Here is a 25,462-nt window from a genome sequence, read left to right on the forward strand (position 1 = left end):
ATGAATCAAGCATTGCAATAAGGGGTGAAGAATGTACTGTAGCAATTCCTGGTTCCAAGTAATGAGGAAAATGTTCCCAATCTGTCTTTCGTAATAAAACACAAAAGCCCTAAATAGCTTGGCTTCAAGCATAAACTGTTTGGAAAGCACTGCAGCCTAGGTAAAGCTGGGGACAAAGCAGAAGTGAGGTAGCGGGCACCAGCCAGGGGCTCAATTCTTGCTTTACTTACAGCAGTTTATTCTTTGACTTCAGTGAAATTACACCTGATTTCCAAACAATTGATCTGGAAAAGGGAGTAAACAGTGAGGTAGCATAATTTGCAGACCATACAAAGTTACTCAAGATAGATAGTTAAGTCCAAAGCAGACTAAGAGTTACAAAGGGGATCTCACAAAATTGGGTGACTGGGCAATAAAATGGCCGATGAAATTCAATATTGCTAAATGCAAATTAATGTGTATTGGAAAACATAATCCCAACTATACATACACAATGATAAATTAGCTGATAACACTCAAAGGAGATCATTGTGGCTTGTTTTTTTGAAAACATCCACTCAGTGTGCAATGGCAGCCAAAAAAGCAAACAGAATGTTGGAAATCATTAGCAAAGGGATAGATAAGACAGAACTATCATAAAGCCACTGTATAAATCCATGGTACCCCCCACACCGTAAATACTCTGCGGAGTTCTGGTCACCCATCTCAAAAAAGATATATTAGTATTGGAAAAGGCACAGAGAAGGGCAACAAAAATGATTATCAGTATGGAACAGGTTCCATAGGAGAAGAGATTAAAAGACTGCAACCTTTTGGCTTGGAAAAGAAGCAACTAAACCCTGGTCCACGCTATGAGTTTAGGTTGAATTTAGTAGCATTAGATCGATTTAACCTTGCACCCATCCACACGACAAAGCCATTTTTGTCAACTTAAAGGGCTCTTAAAATCTATTTCTGTACTCCTCCCCGACAATGGGAGTAGTGCTGAAATTGACCCTGCTGGGTCGAAATTAGGATAGTGTGGACGCAATTTGATGGTATTGGCCTCCGGTAGCTACCCCAGAGTGCTCCATTGTAACCACTCTGGACAGCACTCTCAACTCAGATGCACTAGCCAGGTAGAAAGGAAAAGCTCTGCGAACTTTTGCATTTCATTTCCTGTTTGGCCACCATGGTGAGCTGATCAGCACAGATGACTATGCAGAGCTCATCAGCACAGGTGACCATGAAGTCGCAGAATCACAAAAGAGCTCCAGCATGGACTGAACGGGAGGTGCTGGATCTGATCACTGTATGGGGAGATGAATCTGTGCTATCAGAACTCTGTTCTAAAAGATGAAATGCCAAAACATTTGAAAAAATCTTAAAGGGCATGAAGGACAGAGGCTATAACAGGGACCCGCAGCAGTGCCACATGAAACTTAAGGAGCTGAGGCAAGCCTATCAAAGAACCAGAGAGGCAAACGGCTGCTCTGTGTCAGAGCCCCATCGCTTCTATGATGAGCTGCATGCCATTCTAGAGGGTGCCCCTACAAGTACCCCAGCCCTGTGCATAGACTCCATCAATGGAGTCTCACACAACACGGATGCGGCTTTTGGGGACGATGAGGAGGAGGAGGAAGTTGAAGATAGTGCACAGCAAGCAAGCGGAGAAATCATTTTCCCTGACAGCCAAGAACTTTTTTTCAACCTGGATCTAGTACCTTCCCAACCCACTGAAGGTGGGCTCCTGGACCTAGAAGGTGGAGAAGGGACCTCTGGTGAGTGTACCTTTGTAAATATTCTACATAGTTTAAAAGCAAGCATGTTTCATGATTAATTTGCCCTGAAGTCTTGGGATGCACTCGCAGTCAGTACAGCTACTGGAAAAGTCTGTTAACGTGTATGGGGATGGAGCGTAAATCCTCCAGGGACATCCAGCTCTCCTGTATATACTCCCAAAGCCTTTGCAAAAGGTTTCTGGGGAGGGTACCCTTATTCCATCATTCACCTTCCATTACTTTCACCTTGCCAGGCCAGTAACATGTAGTCCGGAATCATTGCATAACAAAGCATGGCAGCATATAGCCCCAGTGTTTGCTGGCATTCAAGCAACATCCGTTCTTTATCTCTCTGTGTTATCCTCAGGAGAGTGATATCATTCGTGGTCACCTGGTTGAAATAGGGGAATTTTATTGAGGGGACATTCAGAGGTGACTGTTCCTGCTGGGCTGTGTGCCTGTGGCTGAAAAGAAACCATCCCTGCTGTTAACCATGCTGTGGGGGGAGGGTTGAAGCGATCATCCCAGTGCATAGGGGGTATGTGTGGCGTTAGTTGGGTTTGTGCTACACGTTAACCCAAAAACTGCAGCCCCTCCTTTTAAATGGCCAACCCAACGGGTGCTTGGTATGGGACATGAGGGCACTGCTGTTTGAAACCATTCCCATGTGTTACGAAGGTTAAAGAAGCCAAAAGACTATGGCTTACCATGTCTGCCTGCAAGCCGAATTCTGTTGCCCGCCGGCCTTGCATGTGTGATCTCTCACACCAAACTAGTAGGCCCTCAATATAAGAGGCAAAATGAGACCTTTTAAAGAAAGCACACGTGCTATGTAATGTAAACAGCTTGGTTCACCATGCAAGAGTCTACCCATTGTTCTCTAAAATGTGTCTTTTTAAACACTACTCTCCCTATACCATGCTCCCATTTTTTTTCCTCCCGCAGCTGCAAATGTTTCAGCGCTTCCCTTATCATCTCCATCCCAGAGACTAGCACAGATAAGAAGCCAAAACAAACGCACTCGCGATGAAATGTTCTCTAAGGTCATGCAGTCCTCCCACACTGAAAGAGTCCAGCAGAATGCATAGAGGCAGACAGTGTCAGAGTACAGGAAAGCACAAAATATATGTGAGGACAGGTGGCGTAATCAAGATGATAGGTGGCGTCAGCGTGATGAAAGGAGGCAGGATGCAATGCTCAGGCTACTGTAGGATCAAACTGATATTCTCTAGCATATTGCTGAGGTGCAGGACAGGCAGCAGACCACCGCTGCAGCCCCTGTGTAACCAAACACCCTCCTCCCCAAATTCCATAGCCTCCTCACCCAGATGCCCAAGAACGCAGTGGAAGGGCCTCTGAGCACCCAACCATTCCACCCCAGAGGACTGCCCAAGCAACAGAAAGCTGGCATTCAATAAATAAGTTTTGAAGTGCAGTGTGGCCTTGTCCTCCCCTTCTCCCCTCCTCCGTCACCCCACCTAGTGCTTCCCTCCTCCCCCAGCCCTCCTGGGCTACCTTGGCAGTTATCCCCCCATTTGTGTGACAAATTAATAAAGAATGCATGAATTTGAAACAGCAATGACTTTATTGCTTCTGCAAGTGGAGATCAAAGGGGGGACGGGAAGGCATTTGGCTTACAGGGAAGTAGAGTGAACCAAGGGGCCGGGTTTTCATCAAGGACAAAAACAGAACTTTCAAACCATAGCATTGCCAGTCATGAAACTGGTTTTCAAAGCTTCTCTGATGCACAGCGCACCCTGCTGCACTCTTCTAATCACCCAGGTGTCTAGCTGTGCATAATCAGTGGCCAGGCAATTTGCCTCAACCTCCCACCCTGCCATAAACGTCTCCCCCTTACTCTCACAGATATTGTGGAACACACTGCAAGCAGTAATAACGATGGGAATATTGGTTTCGCTGAGGTTTAACTGAGTCAGTAAACTGCTCCAGTGCGTTTTTAAATGTCCAAAGGCACATTCTACCACCATTCTGCACTTGCCCATTCTATAGTTGAACAGCTCCTGACTACTGTCCAGGGTGCCTGTGTATGACTTCATAAGCCATGGCATTAAGGAGTAGGCTGAGTCCCCAAGGATAACTATAGGCATTTCAACAACCCCAATGGTTATTTTCTGGTATGGAAAGTAAGTCCCTTTCTCCAGCTGTTCAAACAGACCAGAGTTCCTGAAATGCGAGCATTATGTACCTTTCCCGGCCATCCCACATTGATGTTGGTGAAACATCCCTTGTGATCCACCAGTGCTTGCAGCACCATTGCAAAGTATTCTTTTCGCTTTATGTATTGGCTGCCTTGGTGCTCCAGTACCAAGATAGGTATATGTGTTCCATCTATTGCCCCACCACAGTTAGGGAATCCCATTGCAGCAAAGCCATCCACTATAACTTGCACATTTCCCAGACTCACTACCCTTGATAGCAGCAGCTCAGTGATCATGTTTGCTACTTGCATCACAGCAGCCCCCACAGTAGATTTGCCCACTCCAAATTGATGTCTGACTGACCAATAGCTGTCCAGCATTGCAAGCTTCACTTGTGAACTGTGAAGGCTGCTCTCATCTTGGTATTCTTGCACATCAGGGCAGGGGAAAGCAAGTCACAAAGTTCCATGAAAGTGCCCTTACACATGCGAAAGTTTCGCAGCCACTGTGAATCATCCCAGACCTGCAACACTATGTGCTTGTTTCCTGGGTGCTCCTGACCGGCTTTGGTGAGGTCGGTCAGGTGCGCGTGGACAAAAATGGGAATGACTCCAAGTCATTCTCTTCTTTAAGTTTCATCTCATGGAGAGTCAGTTCTGCCTGGAATATCATGCCAGCTGGAGGCTTCTGCCTCAGGCTGCTCGCCCAGTCGGCAGCACCTTGCGGTCAGACCTACCCCAGCCTACCTCTTGCTTCCATGGCTCATGAAGCCTGGGTAGTAGTCAGGAGCCGTTCAACTATAGGCTGAGCAAGTGCAGAATGGTGGTTCACTCTACTTCCCTGTGAGCCAACTGCCCTCCCCTCCCCTCTTTGATCTCCGCTTGCAGAGACAATAAAGTCATTGTTTCCAATTAATGCATTCTTTATTACTTCATCACATAAATGTGGGGGATAACTGCCAGGGTAGCCCAGGAGGGGTGGGGGAGGAGGGAAGCACAGGGGTGGGGTAGTTGTAGGGGCACCCCTTTGCATGGCATGCAGCTCATCATATAAGCAGGATGTCTGGGGCTCTGACCTGGAGTGGCCGTTTGCCTCATTGGTTCTTTGGTAGGCTTGTCTGATATTCCAGGCAGGACTGAATCTCCATTAGATGAAACTTAAAGAAGGGAATGACCTGGAGTCACTCCTATTTATGTCCAGGCGCCCCCAACCGACCTCACTGAGGCCAGCCAGGAGCACCCATGTCTGTCCAGGCGCCCCCGACCGACCTCACTGAGGCTGGCCAGGAGGAACCAGGAGACAGCAGCAGACAGTACAATACGACTGCTAACCGTCTTCGCTAACTTGCAAAGGCAAGAAGCTGCTGCTGTGTAGCACTGCAGTACCACGTCTGCCAGCAGTGCACTCGGTTATTTTTAGCCTCACTGTTAGTTGTTAAGAAATTATTTAAAATAAGCGTTTAACTTTGGGTAGGCAGAAAATTGTAATGTGTGAAATTGTCTTACCTACATGTTTACAAATAAGTGACAACTCTTCCGTCATCACTGCAAACCATTGCCAATTGAATGAGGCAGTGGTCCTATAACTGAAAAACATACTGGAGTGCGAACATATAGAGAGGCAGAGTTAATGTTGTGCTTGCAAGATAAAGCTCTGCTCCAGTGATGTGGGCAGAACCCACTGCTTTAGATGGGGCTCAAAGAAGGGATAGAGTTCAGGGCATTAAACTGTTTACTTTACTGCCACATGCTCTTACAATAGCTGTTTCTTTGGATATATATAGCACTGCAGTAAAATACTTTACTGTGCATGTGTTATTAGTGATAACCGCACCTCTAATTGAGTTTACTGTGCAATGGGGGCTAATATCTCACACCCTTACTTAATTATCCCTTCTCTGATGGAGGTGCATGCTAACTGACCAGCCACATTTTAGTATCGTTTGATAATGAAATTCACCAGCTTTCTGTTTACAGAGCTGTAGATCTGTAATGCTTGACCTAGTCCATACCAACCATCCTCATGAAAGGAGTATGCTGACTGGCTTTCATTTCAAGCTGACTGCCAGCAGTAGTTTCCAAGGTTCTAAATCCAAGCCAAGTTGGTTACAGGGAGGGAGAGTGGCTCAGAAACTATTCCCAGATGTTGTAACATGTCTCCAATTCCCACCCAAACTGCAGGGGGTTTTCCAAACAATTTACCACTACTTGGGAAACTGTTGTAGGGGATAGAGAAGCCTAGGAAGTTCAGGTTTGACTATTCAGTACAAAACCTTATGAACTTGGACCCCTTAGGGTTTTACAGATGACTGACTACAGGGATGAAGCAGAAGTTCTTATATTGCAGATCACTTACTGGTATATGGAGGTCTTATTGAACCACTTTTAGATGGTTTTTTTCCTATGCCACCCCCCTTACGTGCCTAACTCTGATGTTGTGTTCCTGTAGCAAGTACCTCATAATATCGATACATCTGGGACATGGGACCACAATACTACATTATGTGGCAACATGCAGATTTTCTCTGTTGACTCGGCTTTTGTCATAGCATTCCCTCTCAGATCTGAACCTTAGAGTTCAGAAAATGAGATACTAGCACATGAATCCTCTAAGCTTAATTACCAGCTTAGATCGATAGCACTGCCACCACCCAAAAATATAGTGTTTTGGGGCACTCTGATCTCCCCAACCTTCCCTGGGGACCCCAAGAACCCAAACCCCTTGGGTTCTTAAAACAAAGAAATAAACCATTCCCCCTTCCTCCCCCTCCCAGACTTTCCCTCCCTGGGCTATCTTGAGAGACTACTGATCCAAACTCTTTAAATCACAATACAGAGAAGCACGTCCCTTCCCTTCCACAAAGAGGCAAACAGATTCAAGGAAAACAGAGAGAGATTCTACCTCTCCCCCCCTCCCGTCTCCCCCACCAGTCCTGGGATAAACAAGGGAAACAAGGAAAAAAAATCAATCAGGTTCTCTAAAAAGAAAATCTTTTAATAAAAGAAAGGAAAAAGTAAAGAATTATCTCTGTAACTTCAAGATGTAAATATTACAGGGTCCTATAGCTTACAGACACCAGAAAGAAACTTTCACCCCAGTACCAATACAAATCAAAATATTCCCAGCAACTACACATATAAAAGTTAACCAGCCAGATCCACAATTGCAAATAGAGTAAAACAATCAAAAAGCCTAAACCACCTGTTTTTACTTACTATTGACAGAACTTAGAGAGCCTGTAGTAATGTCTGGTCTCTCCGAGACCCCCGAGAGAAGAACACACAACGGACAAAGAACACACACAAAGCTTCCCTCCACCCAAATTTAAAAGTATCTTGTCTCCTGATTGGTCCTCTGGTCAGGTGTTGTTTGTTAACCCTTTCCAGGTAGAAGATACATTAACCCTTAACAATCTGTTTATGACAGCTTTCAAATCATATCATCCCAATCACTGGTCCTGAAATTAAATTGAGAGTTCCAGTTGTTCTTTACTCTGTATACTCAATTGTTAAAACTGACATATTTCTTCAATGGAAAAATCTAGGATCCATCATGAGGAAGGATCTTTTCTGTCATTAACAGCACGTGTGGAACATGCTGCACCAGACTGACTGAATGCCAGACCTTCCTTCCTCCTAACTCATCCTTTTTGCTCTTCCTTGGTCCCCTTCTTCTTCCCTTTTCCTATTCATGTCTTCTATTTATTACTGTTACAACATCCTAAAATGTCACATCTATGTAGTATTGTCTGGTTGTGTATTGTCTAGTCTTGCAGCTTTGACTAGTTGTAGAATTCCATCATTCTATTGGAGATCCCATAAAGCGTGCGGTATACAAGCTGTAAGACTTTACCTTTTTGTACTTTGTGTTTCTTTAGGAAACCAATATTGCATGAATCACACACAAAAAGTAGTATTGTTAGTGATTCAACAACACTGTACCAAAGACTGCCATAGTGTTGAAGGCCATGGTGCAGCGGGAGGAATGATTGTTTGGTTTGAACATACACCAGAACTGCCAATAACTTATGATCATGAAGTGTTATGCACAAGCCATAGCATTAACCTGGTAAAATTCCAGCTTAGGGAATTACATTATGTGCCTACATTTCTCCTCTCTGCTGCTTGCATTGGATACAGAACAATTTATTTCCTGACCTAAAATATTGTCTATTTTTGTAATGTACTGTTAAACAGCTGCACTCCAGAAGTGACTGCATATCAGTAATAGATTAAAGCCATTCTTCTGTAACTACATGTAAATTGTACAAAACATGGCACTTTCAGGTCTCTTCAGATAAATAGCAATGTATTGATTTATTTTTATTACTTACCAAAAAAAGCCCCCAAACCTGTTAAAATAACTTAAATGCAGCAGAATATACAATTTATTAACAGTAACAGCATATTCAGCATGACACTAGGAAACCCTACTGTATTACTTAAATTATAAGAAATTAGCAGCAGGGTCTAACTTAGGATGATGTATGTACAATGCTAAGCACAATGGGAACGCCTATCATGGCACTACTGCACAACAAATAATGCTGCTGCTGCTTCAGCCTTCAATCTGCAGGGCAAGGAGTATAGCTAACCTCAGATTTAAAGTACAGAGGCCCACAAGAGACAAGTTAGTATGTCAACTATTACAAAGCACAGATTATTTTGGGGGTACGGGGAGAAAATGGGTAAGAGGCATCTACAGACTTTCATGAGTTTACTGTTTCAGTTAACACCTCCCTCTGCAAGTTTGTAGAGAAAGGAACCTCCATCGAAATTGATAAATTTGTTATCTAAATTTACCTGTCTCATTACTGTGGTTAGGAAGATTTTAGCCAGATGTTCACTTAAAAGTTTAGCTGCAGAGAAACCCTGCATGGGAGAGGGAGGAATTGATGGAATTAATACAAGATTATTTATTTATTTATTTGACCATTACATTTTCCTGAAAGGAATTGCTAATAATTTTAAGAAATATCACCACTGTGGGGGAGGAGAGCTTTACCTCCTAAGAAAACAAAAATACCTTCTACAGGCTAAATTGCATTTTTATACCCATTGTTGTAAAGTTAAAATGATACCAGCTGTAGTCTCTGAGGTGACAAATTTCTCCTGTTTCACCAGCTTTGCAATATTTAGAAAGCTATTTAAAGACTACTAGGTTTTTCTGATAAGGTGTTAAAGAGGAAGACTGAGTTTATGGAACACATTAAATTCTTATTTCAAAATCTTTAAATTGTATTTCATGTGTATAGTCCTTGAGGGGATAAAACCACACAAGCCTTAGAACTGTTTATAAATCTTGATTTGAATGTCTACTTCTGCAATTGTGATAAATTCTAAGGAGAAAGCATACAGACTCTGAATGTAGGAAGGAAAGTGGCCAGGGATAAAAAGTTCAAGTTCTTCTCTTTGCTAAGTTTATTTTACAGAGACCTCCAGATGTAACTCCTTGTGTCTGAACACTTCTATCTGGCTCAGGCTGACACTTCCTTTCATAGGACAGAGATGAACAGAGATTTATGAAGAGGAAGAGGCCACATTTTAAATGGTTTCTTATTTCAGTCTCTGCAACATCAGGCATGTATGCTTTTTCACGTTTACTGTACATTTTTGCCTATACAAAAGAGGCATAGGACTGCGAGAGAGAGATCCCATTATCACCTCTACTGCAGATTAAAGACTTGTTTACACTGACAGTTCCACCCGCTTAACTAAAGGTGTGATTTAAGATCATTCATCAGGAGATTGACGGCAGACATGTGAGTGAATTTAAAGTGGTTTGGCCACAATTTATTGAACATTAACATTGAAAGGGAGGAGTCTGATCCCCTCCTTCTAACAACCTGGCATTAATCAGGTCCAGAGCAGGACTGAATGGCCTTAAGCCATAAAACCAAGGAAGAAGGGCTGGGTTAAGTGAGCCAACCCTCCTAGTATGCAGCTAATGAGCCTCCTGGCCAATGAAGGGGAATGAGAGTACAGAGGAGGGGAGTTCTGTTTGAGGGAGATTTAAGATCGCCTCTTGGCCCACAGGGTGCAACTCAGGGTCTGTGCTCAGGTTTACCTCAGGAACTGGTCCTTTAAAGCATCTTACTCACAGTGGGTGCCAGCTGTGACAGTATTTGAGATTTCTACACGCTTCCTCTTTTCTTTTGAGATGTATCATCTCTTCCTTCTTAACCTTACCTACCAGGTCTCCCGCATGTGGTGAGGAAGGTATAAAACTCCACCTGACACATTTCCCTATAGGGCAAAATTCCTTCCTGACTCCAAAAGGTGACCCTTGAAACCCCACTCTGACCCCTATAGGGTAAGGCCGTTTTCTGCTGTTGTGTGCCCAGCAATGCTTAAACACCCAGGAAAGGGGGTTTAGTGGAGCCAGTCAGCTACCACACCCTCTCTGAACTGGCAATTGGATGGCTAGAAGAGGTGGAGCTCCCTGCCACTCATCCTGTGTTCAGCCAACCCCCATGTGCAAAGAGGTACAGGAAAGGAAGGGGTGGTCAAAAGAAGGCACTCATCTTTCTTGTAGCAGAACCTTAAAGGCTAGCTTGTCTTCTTCCCACCCAGTCTGATCATTCACCCTTCCCATGCCTGAGAAATAGCACTGAGTTAAAGGCTATGTGGACACTCTTCTGATATAAACTGGTTTGTATTCATTAAGCTTAAACTGATTCATTTTTCAAATAAGAATGTCTGCCCAAGGGCTTTCACTGATTTTTTAAATGATTACTTTAGTTAAATTGGTGCAATATTTATTTCTAGACTACAGTTTACAGTGCTATTTTAATTAGTTATTTGCTCATTGATTCAATTTAACACTTTTTAAATACTGATCTAGACACTCCAAACAAGTTGGTTGCAGTACACAAATGTTTGTAAAATATCTAGATGAGCATTTAATAACTTGAGTTAATACCACACCACAGACTCTAACTAGACACCTTTATTGTGTGACCTTGGGCAAGTCAATTTTAGGGGGAAGGCTTTGTTTCAAATGACAGTAGAGTGCCTAATTCCTATTGAAAATCAGTGAGAGTTAAGCCCCTGAGAGTATGTCTATACTGAAATAAAAGACTGCGGCTCGCCCAGGCTGACTTGGGCTTGCGCTGTGGGGCAAAAAATGGTAGTGTAAATATTTGGCCTTGGGCTGGAGCCTGGCAAGGGGGTTGGGTCTCAGAGTCCAGGTTCTAGCTTGAGTTCAAACATCTATGCTGTGATTTTTAATCTCACAGCCCAAGCCCTGTGAGACTGAGTCAGTACCATTGGTTTTTTTTATTGCAGTGTAGATGGATCCTGTGAATCCCTTAAACCTGTGCCTCGGTTTCCTCATCTGTAAGGCTGTTGCAAGTCTAAGAACATGCCAATTTTGCACTGATTTAATTAAATCCGTAGGAAAAATTAGCTTAATTAAAGTGGTGCATGGAGCTATAGTGAAAGAAAAGGGTATATAACACTTTTCTGTTGGTATAACTGCCTTTGCATTTGTTGCACAGACTTAACTATGTTGTCTGATTACAGTTGTTGTTAAACCTGTGCAAAAAGGCCCAAGTTTAACAAAGCACATGCACACTTCAGACCCAGTAAATGTGGAAAACATTAACTACCCAATTTTGCACTTATGAGGGGAAAATGCACAAGAGAGGTTAGATGCAGTTTGAGTCTGTTCATTTAAAAAAGTATTTACAGTACAAGTTCCTTTTTAAAAAAAAATCTTACGTTTACATATTTCCTATGATGAAAATTCTATAGCTGACCAACACTGGTCTGTGTTGCTTGTAATTATTGTGAAAATGAAAGCTTCTGAGCAATATTCCCTGATTAGGACAGAGTGATCTGTCTCACCTCACTGTTCTCCTTAAGCAGTCAGGTTTGCTCTTCTGGTTTTTTTTTTTGTTTTGTATGGTTTGTAAATGTGAATAAGTGGGATATAAATGAAGTGTGAAAAATAGTAGTTGTCTTCGTTCTTACTGCAGTATTTTCTATCCTTCTAAGAAAAAGCAGCAAAGGACAAATAGGCAACTTAAAACGTACAGACCTGTGGACAAGTTAATGCAGATGATGGCTTCCAATGTCTGGAAGAGTCAGATGCAATAAGTTAGCAATAGGGAATATTAAGGAAGATAGAAGGCTCACAGAAGCATGTATATAGCTCTGACTGCTAAGCCAGGGTCTTTGTGCTAGTATTGATTATCTAGACTGTGTGGTGTTTTGGAAGCTTTTCCCCTGGTAGGAAGGACAAATATATGCAATTTTCCTTATTTCTATAGCGGACATTTTATTTGTACTTTCAGGAAGCCAGCCCAGCTATTTGGTCTGACACCAATAAACCAATTTATTTCAAGGCTTTGATTCAAACTAATATGCCAGAGTTCAGAAGTATACTCACATATTTCCCAACGGCAGTTGGCCAAATTCAGACAGTGTAACTTATGTCCAACTTTACTGAAGTCATCTGAGTTGCACTTGCTTATGTTACATCTGGATTTTGCCCATTAAGTTTGCAAAACTGGACTGGAAACCTATGAAAACTGGCTAATATTGGACTGCTGGTATCTGCCACTTTAGGTCAGGCCAGAAATAACACTAGGGAATAGTTCATTGTGGTAGATCGGCCTTTTTTGTTTTTCATCTCAGCTGGAATCAGAAAGGGCAGAGGCAAAATGAAAAATAGTTGGTGAATGGTGCAAGCCAAACTTTTGAAAACCTCTAAAAAAGCTTGACTCTGGTTTTCTTTGATTCTTGGGTTGGGCTTTTTAAAATCTATTTCAACTCACCCATTCTTAAAGAAGTCATACTGCTTTAACAAAATCTGGATGAAACCATGAAGGTTTAGTCTAAAGGAGAGCGGAAGCCAAATAAAATCTAAGTTTTCCAAAGTAGGGCCATGTTTGATGGGTAGGCAATCTAAGTAATTTTAAGTCCATAATTATTGCATTGTTTCTCAGCATGGGTCACAGAGAATGACCAAGGTCATGGCTGTTCCCATGGTCTGCTCATCAGCCAGTCTGGGTTTGTTATATTTCTGAATTGTGCTTAAACAGTTAAAATGGTCAATCTTTTTTTGTTTCTTGCAGAGAAGCAATGGACCTGGAGTGTAACTCAGGGAAGTTCTGACATCCAGGAATCCGATTGTTGAGACTTGCATTTCAGTTCATTAAAGAAAGAACTAAACAGTACTGATGGAGGTAGGTTTTCCCATTGCATTACATCACCACCACCAACCTTTTAGATTTTATGATGTTTTGAAGGGGAATTTTGTTTTAATAATGGTTTTAGGGTCTGTCCTTTCTAAGAAGGCTGTGCCAAGCATCAAAACCTTTTGTTTAAGATGTGTTTGAGGCAAAGATAATAAGTGAAGATAATTGTGTTCATTTTCAACAAGCTAAACACTATGGGGTCAATTGTGAATCTGATCCCTGAGATTATCAATGTGTTGAGCCAAAAGCTATCTGTTTATATTCACTTAGAACTGCATGCTAGCAAACAATGGAATTGGAGGGGATATTATTTTTTCAGTATTGCAAGTTACTCGTTTGCTATATTTATATGTTCTTTATGTGATACTTTTTATGGGCCGCTGCTATGAATCAACACAACAGACTCTAAGCATTACCAACATTCTGGGATCTGGTGGTTCACTTTCCTCTCTACCCCTTGCTTTGCCTTCCCCATATCTGGGGATAGAGATAAAAGGGAGGCTCTTTATTTGCTGATTTACTGCATGTACAATGCAGTACTTGAGATAGTAATAATCTTAGATGGCTTGTATGTGTTTGCTGTGCATAGGGATGCACAAGCTTGAATGTGCATTTTTCTTGCTGGACAGCAAATTTAGGCATAAGTGATATAGTTTATACTTAACCCCTTAGTGAAGTAGAACAAACCATAGTAATAGTGAAAAAACTTATTAAAATGTGATCTTACTGTGTTTTGAAAGGATGTTTTTGAGCTTTTGACCTCTGCGTTCTAAAACTGCATTTAAAAATCGAAGGGCTTTGGTAACAACAAATATTATAAGGCTTTGATGTTGTTTAAACAAGTCATTTTATCCCTCTCTCATATATTTGTGCTGCTTATCTAAAGGGTGGACAATTAATATGAAGAGCCTATTACTTACCTGTTTGTTTTGGCTACAGAGGTACTACTTTGGGGGTTTTGTAAATTGGGAGTGGGTTACTTTGACCTGTGACCTCCATCCTGTAGTCCTCTGGAAAATGTAGTCTGGTGTTGTTTTGTTAATGCAATGGTAAATATTGGTTGTATTAGTGTTTGGTGTATTAAACGTAGGAAGCCATTTCTATAATGAGGCATTGTAAGAGGGAAGTATGCAACAGCATGGTTTGTCTACTCTGCATAGTTTGTCTTCTGCTTTTTGGTTTAAAGGGCATGTTGGCCATTTAAGGTGCAGGATTCTGCATAATTCCTGAATATAAATAGAGGGCTGGGTTACGACGCGGTTTATTTCACCTCTGAGTTTTTGTTAGGGTAGTACATTATGAGTACTAGGAGCAAGTTTTCTATCAAAGGGCAAAACTCTCCTTTGGATTCTAGATTAGCAGGCAACTTTGTAGTCGCTTTTGTCGGGTAGCAGCACTATTTTATAACTTTAATTTAAAATGAAGAACGACTTGGTTTTCCAAATGATGGTAGAAATTACTTAGCCAGTCAAAAACTCCTTACAATTTAAAGTTTGAGGAGTTCAGTCACTGAATGAGGATAGCTGCGCAAGCCTTTCCACAGAGATCAAGCTATATCTACAGTATACATTGCATCCCCTAAGGATAATACTGTGGATATCAAATCTGCACAATGTTTCTTAGGGCAACTGGATACTTTATGCCTCTATAAGGTGTTATATGTTTTTCAAATAATATGAATTAGAATTAAAAATAAGGGGAATATTTTATTTTCGAAGCAGTACATTTAATTAACAGAATTAATTTTAATGATACATTTCTATTTTTAACACTTCATACCTCTAAGGTATCTCTGACAGGCTTAATAGAGCAGAGGTTTTCAACCTATGGTCTGTGGACCCCTGGCAGTCTGCAGACTGTCTGATTTCCAAAGTCGTCCACACCTCTATTTCAAATTTTTTAAGAGTCCGCAAATGAAAAAAGATTGAAAATCACTCTGATAGAGAAATCAACTTTGGCTGAGGTTGCAAGAATGGCTTGTGGTCTTATGAGTAAGGCTACGATTTTGTCATGGTTATTTTTAGTAAAAGTCATGACCAGGTCATGGGCAATTAACAAAAATTCACAGAAGTCATGACCTGTCCCTGACTTTTACTAAAGTGTCCATGACAAAATGGGGATGGAGGAGGGTCCAGCACCCTGCCCTGCTGTGGCTGGGAGCTGTGACCCTTGCCCTGTGACTGGGAGCTGGGGAGGGACACCCGCCTGAGGGGACTGGAGAGCTGCCAGTGGATTCTCCGCCACTGCCTGCAGTAGCGACTGGGGAGCTACTGGGGGATTCCCTCTCGCTGGTGGCGGCAGCCACCACGAAAGTTAGGGTACCGTGCAGCTCATGGCTGCAGGCTGAAGTCACAGAGATCTGTGGAAGTTATGGATTCCCTGACTTCCATGAGCAAATTGTAGCCTTATTTATGAGCAGTGAATTTAATGGAGTTCAGTGTTGCAATCCTACATTTACAAATCATTAGTTTGCCCCTCCCCCCATCACGAGATTGACTTAACAGTCGTGAGACTTTTTAAATAATGTGGTGGTGTTTTTTTAACTTGCCTTCTGGCATTGGAGGTTTTAGGGTTCACATTTTCCAGCTTTTCTCTGCAATCGTGAGGGCTAGAAAGGTACCCTTTTATTTTTTTAAAGAACGTGAAGATTCTTGGATAAGAACATGATTCCGAGGGCTTTAAGAAAAGCACTAGAGACCGTGACATTGGCGATACAACCGTGAGCATTGGATGCACTGCTGTAACTCTGTCCCCAACAGAGAAGACTTGATCACAAGAGAAACCCTGCTAAATTGCAATGTGACCAAACTAGCAGAGTGCTAAAGGACTGAACTGCGGTGGTGATCTGCCCTTTCTAAGGTCTGGGTTGCTGGGACAAGCTCGCGCTGCGACTGCCAGCACCTAGTCTGTGCATTATTACCAGGAAACCAACACAAGTTATGTTAAAACCCCAAAACAAACAACTCTCAACAAAAGCACACAACTCTCTCACTATGTTGTTGCAATATTTTAATACAGCATTAAAATGCTATGATACTAGAGGAAAGCTGTGTACTATCCAGCTAATAAGGCACATGTCGGAATGCCATTTTATGGACAATCCACAACAGAGGCTTTACAGTCTTTTCAGCAACACAGTCACTAGTTGAGTGAGTTGTCATCTTGGTTGCTGAGGCAGGACTGGTCCCTCTGAGCCTGTGTCCATAGGTTTTTGTTTTTAAGCTGTACAAGTTTATTAACAATTACAGAAAAGAAAATCATACAAATTGGCAACTAAAATTGACAAGATCAGTGGGTATAGATGGTTAAAAACAAACAAAAGTCATAATAATTAAGCTAATTTTTAAAGCTGCAGAAATCCATAAGATACAGTTTTAGCACTATTATACAATGTAGTGACTGCTGTACTAAATAATCTTTTAAAGGAAACAAAAGTCCAGAACAGGATTAGGCAAACCTTTCATTTAAGCATGGTTTAAAAACAAAATCCATTACATAATCAAGCTACATGAAACGTAAACTGTAAAAATGTTTCAAATACATGCATATTCTATCACACTATGAATTCTAATTAAAATAGACAAAAATCCCTACAACAATCTACCTTGATCCTTTTCCATTATGTCCTTTGATTGACAATATTGCTTTAGCCAATAGTGCTTAGCAGCTCTCTGTTTATTGTCTACAAACTGTCATGAATGTCAGTTTGTCAAATGATGTCCCCCCCAACCAAACCTTCACATGCACCCACCCTTGCGTTATGAAAAGAAAATCCCCACAATACAAAAATTGAATATCTGTGTTCCAGAATTTCTGAAAGCTGAATAGTTACTGTGCTTTCAGCATTTACTGTCTCTCTCACAAGGTCATAAAGTGATAGTATAATATTATCTGATCCTTACTCACGAATACATCTAGTTATAGCTTTGCCTAAAGAGGCAATACTTCCCAAAATACACATATAAATAAACTGCATAAGCTCATTAATAGAAGTCTATGCACTTGAATAATACATTGGTTACTTAATACTGATATTTTCATCCAAGAAAAACAAAAACAATATGGCTTAAAGAATTGCAAGGGTGTTTTGTCAGAATTATGTACCAACTTTCATATAATATTCTATGTAGACAATATTTCCTTCTTAATGTAGTTCTGTTGCATACTTTATACAAACAAAAGCATTGTAAAAAAACAAAAATGTAAATTACTTCCATAAATATTTTCTTGAGGCTATACCCTTAGTTTTGCAAAATACTTAAGAAAACTCTTACCTCTGTTAGTATTCTAGTTGAGAGCAAGGCCCTTTTGAAAGCTTCCAAGTTGTAAAAACACTTTTTAAAAAAAAAAACACAAACAATAATATTTTTCTTTTTTTAAAAGGCCCTCAAATATATACAAAAAAGTTACTGCAAAGAGTTTCCAGATAAGATAATTCAGTATTACAAGAAATATTTGTAACCATTCAAAAATTTTAACATCTAAAAAGGTTTCCAAAATACACACATAGTATTAAAACAAAAAAAACCAAACAAAAACTGAAATGAACTCTGTCAAGTATAACTCAAGATAAATACACATCTGCAAGTAAAACTGTGAAATACTTCATACAGGGGGTAAACATTAATATCAATCAACTACATCTAGTAACTGCACACGATTGTCCCTTTGAAATTCATCCTAAAAATACAAACTGTCATCCATACATCTAAAATCTCTGTCAGCCCTCTGAGCGCTGAAGCAATACAAATGGACAGCAGTGGTTTTTGCAGATGTAAAACTGATATGCGCTGATATTCAATCAGGAATGGAGCGATGTCTTAGAAAATGACACTGTGAGGGGCTAAAATTCCATCAAACTTCTGATTATGTCGGCGGAAGCAAGTGAGAAACACATGCTTAGTCACTTCATTTTAACAGTGCTTGTATGTTGATGAATTATTGCATGCTATTCACTGACTAGCACTTAGAATATGTACTGGATGCACACACATGATTTAACTTCAAGCCATAGAGAACTAATCTATTTATTTCTAATACTTTCAAATGGTCTTAGTTTTCATCTACTGGTTTAAGTAGTTTCATTTTTTGGAATAATGGCTATAGCTTCAAGAGTCTGCAATTCATGTCTAGTCTAAATTCCATGTTGTACAAAAAGGTAGAATATAGAGGATCCTTCTATAAATGGCCTCCTCCGATATACATAACTTCACATTATAGTTTACAGACTAGGTCCCATATAATGGGGAACTTTAAAATACACTTATTTGCAGAAATAATATTTACCTTTTGTGTATTTATTTGCAATTAAAAAAACAATTTTGAGACACCAAGGCCTTGGATTTTGCTCAGGTGGCATCATAATGTATTATGGGGAAGCAGCAGTAAAAACTGGGTAATCTGGGGCCAAGATTTAAATTATTGGGAGAGGAGGGGGGAAGGAATTATCCTCAGCTGGTTCAAACTGATGTACCCCTGTCAACTGATTTCCTTTTTTTTCCTGAGCAGTAGTGATCCAGAAGATAGGTTATACATGAATGTTCTGATTGACTGAAGGAAGAATTATGACTTATATGGAAAAAATGAATGCTAAAAGTCTCCAGAAGGAATAGGGTGTGGTGCACAGTTCAATTCACAGGTAGATAACAATCGAATGTTTATAATTAAGTTTCCCAAACATATCCATAGGATCAAATCCTGCTCTCACATGTGCCGCTATCAGCAGACTCAGTGAAGTGACTTAAATTCCTTCAGGCAGAATTTGACTGAGTTAATTTGTACTGAATTACAAATGTTTTCACTAAGACTTGCTTTTGACTTTCAAAAAAACTGCTAAAACCCAGTCAGGGAATACCAGTTGATGAGTTAAAAAACTAAAGCTGATCAAAGAAAAAAATGGTAGACATTTTTCATGAAAATTTGAGGAAAAAATAATCCCATAATTTCCAGGTCAAAATCAGAAATGTTGATGAAAATTTTTTCAAATTTGGAAAATTTCAGCCAGTTCAGCTAGTCAAAAATGGGATGAATTTTTACTAAAAAAACTGAGCAAAAATCATCTTTTCTTATTCAAAATTAATTTTTTATAAAGAAATGTGTAAATCTGAAATTCAGAAAACGTCAACCTTTACTAAAAACTATGCCATTACAAAAGACTAACGACTGTGAACTACTGTAGATTAATAGTGAAATATGTTCCGATACTGACCTATACATCCATATACAATAAGGATACCTACCAACAAAGATAAATACCAAGAGCTGAACATTCCACTCCTACAAATAATCCCATCAGGAGGGGGCAGGAGTACACCTGAAACTCTGTTTGGCCATGTAGACTTTTCCCCACATCAACCCCTTGGGGTGATGGGGGTTTTTACAACGCACAATGAGTCTGGATGTCCCAAAAAACCCAGAGGGAATGCTAAATTTCTTCCTTGTGGATGTAGGGGCAGTAAGCATTGTTAGCTGACTTCTCCAGCTCTCTGGCATTTCATGCTATCCACTCTTCCTCCACACCCCATGGACTGCACCATATATCTTGCTTCATTGATACAGATGGAAACCATGGCCAGAATAAATTCTGCATGAAGCAACATCTACCCCTACCAGGCTCAGAAAAAAGCATGCTACTTCCCTTTGTGCCCCGACTTCCTGGCTTCTATACCTGTGGTGCCCCCATCATGTGGAGTGGTTTTTGTGGACTCTGGGGAGAGGAGAGCAGGCCAGGGAGTGTTGCTTCTTGCTTTCCCACAGTCTTAACTCTTTCGCTACCTGCTTCTGAGTCCCTCTCCTCCAGCATAAGCGGAGAGGAGGATCCTATTTGCCCCTAGTTTATTTCAAATGTGCTTACTAAGTATGAATTAAAGATGTACTTACTAGGTCACCAGTGACAATACATTTGGTGGGTTTCATGCTACACTTCATTTGGGTACACTGTGCAAGATAAGTGGCAATTGCTTAATCACCACAGGTGGAAGACTACAGTAAGAGGGGGATGCTATTGGTCATGAAAGGGGTTCACTGACAGCGATGTGTAGGGAAGCTTGCATAGTCCTTGTCTGGTTCCAGCCAGCAATATTCATTCTTTCCTTTCACTAACTAAAATAAGGTGGGGTGGGGAAACTCCAAAGTCCAGGGAAGTCAATGGGAGTCTTTCCATTGACTTCATCTGGAGTTGGACCAGGACCTAAATGCATTTGATTTGTGTCTTCAGTTAATGTGCTGACATTTCTAACATGTAGGATAATACGATGACATGAGTGTTTAACCTCCAACAAGTACGTTAAAAAAAAAAAAAGGGTTATACTATGCATATACAAATGGTAGCTGTATTAAAGCAACATTGGATGTATATTTGGGAACCTTGCTTTAAAGCATTCTCTAGAAATCTATAAGCTAAAAGCACCATAATGCAGTACTGAACCCGAACAAATAACATTTAAAATGGTACTAATGTGAAAAAGGCAACAATTTTGTTTAATATTGTCCTTCAACTGGTCTATGTTAAGATCCTGCAGTGGCTTAAATATAGCATGTAATTATAGCTACATATAGCTACATATTTTGCAGCTCTGATGTTCATCACCAGCAGGGCCAGCTCCAGGCACCAGCGCAGCAGGTGCTTGGGGTGGCCAACAGAAAGGGGTGGCACGTTCGGCTCTTTGGCAGCAATTCAGCGGCGAGTCCCTCAGTCCCTCTCGGAGGGAAGGACCTGCCGCCGAGTTGCCACTGAAGAATGAAGTGGCAGCGGTAGAGCTGCCGCCAAAGTGCCACCATCACGGCTCTTCCCCCCCCCCCCACGCCACTTGGAGCGCCAAAAATGCTGGGGCTGGCCCTGATCAACAGTATTTCTTCTTTTAGTGGTTGCCACAAATTTGAAATTATTTTGAAATAGTGGGACAGATTGGTTGATACATGCTTAGCTTTGTGAAGAAAACGGCTTTTCTCTTAGCTTTTGTTTGGTGCTATTTCTTAGCTTTTCCTTTAGCTGGATCTTAAGTGTCAAAGAAATTGCTGCTCATATACCACTGAGTGCTCAAGGGAAAAAATTATAGCCAGTTTATTGTATGGCCTTCTTGCAATCTTCTCCTTTGCATTACTGACACACCAAACAATGGGCCAAAATTAACACTGAGGCCAGGTTTTAAAAACTCACCTCTAAACTGGCATGCACAAAATTTCTTATTTCATGGGCCAACTACGAAGATTTGTTGAGAAAATCTGTCCCTAAGTGTACTTTTCAGTCTTCGGCTAAGAATGCATTCCTCTTGAAGATGCTAACTGTCTCACTTGATTGAGGCAATCAAAATCTGTGATTAGTGTTAAATTTCAGTCATTTTTGTTTTAAATTATGGTACTGCTAACTGGGCAAAATTAGTCTCAGAGTGTTTAACTTAACTGCTATATAATTACAAAATAATATTTTCATCCAACAATGTCAAAAGGCCTTTAGACATTAAATAAACCTCACAACACCCTGGTGAGGTAGGTATGTTAAGTATTATTATCCCCATTTTGCAGATGGGGAAACTGAGGCATGGAGCGGTTAAGAGAGTTGCCCAGTGTCGAACAGCAGGCCACTGGCAGAACCCAGGACAGAATCCGTGTGTCCTTTCTCCCAGTACACTACTCTAACAAGTAGACCCATTACTTACAACTTGAATTTTTGGGTTCCCCATAAATTGTGAAAACTGAATTTTGTGTGAAGTTTCTAAACAAATCATTTTTGCCCCATCAGTGTTTTGCCCTGTTCACAGGAAAACATGGAAATGCCAAAGTTTCACTCTAGATCAACTTTGTGAAGATTTTCACATGCGAATGCTTACTATGAGTTTTTAATCTGCTTCACAAGACTCTGAATGGTTGTACTGGTACCACCTCATCCTACCTTGGCAGCCGGTAACTCTGGATTGTATCTATCAAATTTAACTTTGAAACAGCTTTAACTTGCTATGAGTGTTTCAAATTTAAAACATTTCCACCACATAACAATAACACACACATCCAGTTCTTAAAGAAAATTTCATGAAAATAAAAAATGATTGATTTAAAAAAAAACCCTCCTGTAGTTTTCTATAGAAGTGGATGACACATACAAGTCTTATTCATTCTGTCCTTTTGCCAATCTACTCTTAAAAATACATACAAAACCAGACTACTGTCTTGAGGTACTTTCATTTCATGACATTCCCCAATCTCTGATAATATATTTTTCTTTGTAACAGGATCCTCCTGCACAAAGTTCCTTCTTCTTGAAATAGGACAACCACATACAATTACTACATTTCTCCTAACCTATATAGATGTTTTAGAAAGACAGAGAAGAGGGTAGGTTATGTTCTTCATGCCCTATACAACCCCTGTGGCTACATAAGTATATACTTTTTATATTAATAAATTTGCACAGTAGAAAACAGGACATAAAAATATTTCCAGAAAGTGGCTTTCAAACTAGTATAAATATTAAGTCTGGTTACTCACTCAATTAGGGCTTGGGGACAAATTTCATCATTCTCATTCCCCATTATTCACAGTAAATTTAGTGTGCTTGTGGCCTAATGAATAGCAAATACACATAAAGGGCCCATTTAAAAGAAATTATATGACAAGAGAAGGATTTCAGTCAATCACAGCCTGAAGAAAGCAAACACTATTCTCTTCCAAAAGATGCTGGAATCCTTACTGACAATCTGTCCAGTTGCTATTCTCCATTTCCATACAAAAAAAATTACTCACTCAAACAATTATACACTTTGTTTTACCTTCACTGAGTCCACCTACGCCCTACCCAAGTTACATTAAGCAGTGGAAGTCCAAGAATGCAGCAGCATGGAACTTTCAAATCTTCCAAAGCAAGAAAACACGATAGTTTCCCTTCTTTAATGCTGTGGCTTGTTGAATCTTCCTTTGTCTTGTCGTATAAGAGGAATAATGTTCATGGGGTTAACAAGCATTCCCAATTAGTGGCCTTGCAGGTTACCTAAGTCCTGCAAAAGCCATTCATAATGTTTACTTCCCAGTGAACATTATATCTTGCCTAACACACAGCACTTCGCTTCATTTCACCTGGCCATGATACAGGAACCGTGTAAACAATCAACAGAAACCACAGCAGTGGTTCCACTGTGAACACTATCAGTAACACTGTTTGATAGATATATAGATAGATCGATATATAAAACACACCATAGTCCTATAAATATATCTTGCACGTATACACATACACAGGAAAAGTGTTACATTCTATTAATGGTAAGGCATGTTATTAGTTTAAAGATAGGCAAAATTGGCAATCATTTTTGAGTTTTTTTTTGTCTTGGATTCTGTGTTGCTCTTGACCGTGTGCTGCCAAAGAATCTCGCAGGATGATGGGGACAGAAGAGGCCACCTTTGAAGGTTTATTGCACACGACGGCAGTAGTAGCCCAAAACTTTGCACTTCTCACACAGATGCTGAGGATGCTCCTTGCTCTGATCTGAAACATCCAGGCCATCCGGCTTTTCCAGGGGTCTCTACAGAGAAGAAAGGGAATAGAGTATGCTCCAGTAAATGTCACTGACAGTCGATCTTGACTAGGCCTACAAACCCAACTTTTAAGGTTATTTTGCTAGGCTTTCTCCCAGTGCAGCTAATGGTGTTATATTTCTTTCCTGAAAAGCCAGAACATGTTGCCAGCTACCTGGCTCTGCAATGGTGGGAACTGTCTTGACAGCATGAATGTTATTTCCTTTCACTCAAGGTCTTGTAAACCTTTATTCTAGTTATATTGCTAAAAAAGACTTGTTTTATAACCTCATGGTATAAAACAACCCCATTTATTCACTTGGCCCCAGTGATTATGTCCCAAAGGCATTAGCACTTAGGCATCCCATTGCCCCAGGCACGCCAGGGGGGTTAACGCCATTAGGATTCAGTGCTAATACCAACAAGCCGTCTTGCCAATGTACAGTTATGAAACAAGTGACGGAGGTTTGCCTGACACACACCTCCATATTTGGAGAGCTGGAATTTCCCAAACACAGCAGCTGCAAAGTAGGGGAAGAAAACTGCTCAACTAGTAACATGGTTAAGTATTTGTAATAACAGTTGAGTAAGATATGCTGGGGGGACAGAGGAGGGAATCAGTAAAACAGGGAGTAAACATTCCTCAGATTTACTAGACCTTGTACTTTAAGTTTCCCTAATATCTAAAAGCTTTCATATTCGTTTAAAAAATAAAACACCCACACTGCATATCAAAGCAAGGCTGCCTGTCTGAAAGATCTGATGGTGCCAGAGACATAAAGATGAAACAATACAGTGTGTACTTTATAATGGAATCATGAAAATATATAACTTCTCTGGCTTTCTAAGAAAGGCAGTCTATTGCAAATCATTGTGCAACCAAAGGCGGCAGTGAGTGTTCCACGGTACTGTGGATAATGACAGCGAATGGGGTGAAATCTGAAAACAAGCCAAAGATTTTCCACTGTTTTAGGAATAGTAGCTTCTTGCTGAGTGTCTCAAAATATTGTTCTTGAGGAGGGAAGTAGAGAAATATACAGTAGACATTTAACCCTGTTCACCTCCCTGCCCCATTCCCAAACCCTTGCTCCAATCTTGCCTGAAGCAATAAAATGTTAAGAGCATTTGATGTTCTAAATTATCAAGATTTCTAAATTAACAATTGACGAGATGACCACAATGGTCCCTTCTGGCTTAACGTCTGAGTTTATAAATTTAAATGTCTGCTCTTCATTCCAGGGTAACCCTCTCAAAACACTGATCATCAAAACGAAAAGGCCGTTTGAAACTTTTCGTGCAAGTAGTAACAACCCAGAGTTGAAGGGGTACATTTTTATTGAATTCTAAAAGAATAAAATAAGCCAAAATCTACTATATTCTACTTAGCCCTCAACTTCTTTATGTATGTGTTCTTCTTGTTTCTGACTGCTGAGATGAACATTTTCACTTATTGCTTTTCACAGCTAGTAATAATAGAAAATGGAATTCATTCTGTGGAGATTGCCAATACTTTGTTCGTCCCTTTCTCTACAGTACATGGCTCAATGCTTTGTCAACTTGGGGCCAGATTCTGAACTGGTGTAAACGTGCATAGTTCTGTTTACTTCAAGGGACTAGCACCTGATTACTGAAGTTTGTGATTAAGTTTACTTAGATGGATCAAGTACAGTGTTCTCAGCATTCAAAGCCTGTGAAAGATTCCCACTGACTTCAGTGGGCTTTGGAACAGGCTATTAATGAGTTCCTTAAAAACAGAGCATTAGAACTGGGATTCCAGCCCTGTGCTCATTCCACTAGGCCGCACAGTGGTTCTGCCAGTCTAGTAACAGATATAA

At 40.6% G+C, this 25,462-nt stretch overlaps 1 protein-coding gene and 1 pseudogene across 1 annotated transcript in view; one reads left to right on the top strand and one right to left on the bottom strand.

Annotated features, from left to right (window-relative positions):
- Positions 1 to 1,083: 1,083 nt before the first annotated feature.
- LOC142047813 (uncharacterized) lies at positions 1,084 to 3,075 on the top strand (annotated as a pseudogene).
- Positions 3,076 to 20,795: 17,720 nt separating this feature from the next.
- The window catches only part of ZCCHC24 (zinc finger CCHC-type containing 24), a 156,549-nt gene continuing 151,882 nt past the window's right edge, over positions 20,796 to 25,462 (bottom strand). Inside the window, exon 4 of the mRNA XM_032786388.2 lies at positions 20,796 to 23,635. Coding sequence (XP_032642279.1) covers positions 23,522 to 23,635 — 114 coding nt within the window. The 3' untranslated portion in view covers positions 20,796 to 23,521. The remainder of the gene's footprint in view (positions 23,636 to 25,462) is intronic.

This window comes from Chelonoidis abingdonii, chromosome 15 (assembly GCF_003597395.2).
Source record: "Chelonoidis abingdonii isolate Lonesome George chromosome 15, CheloAbing_2.0, whole genome shotgun sequence".
Classification (NCBI taxonomy): domain Eukaryota; kingdom Metazoa; phylum Chordata; order Testudines; family Testudinidae; genus Chelonoidis; species Chelonoidis abingdonii.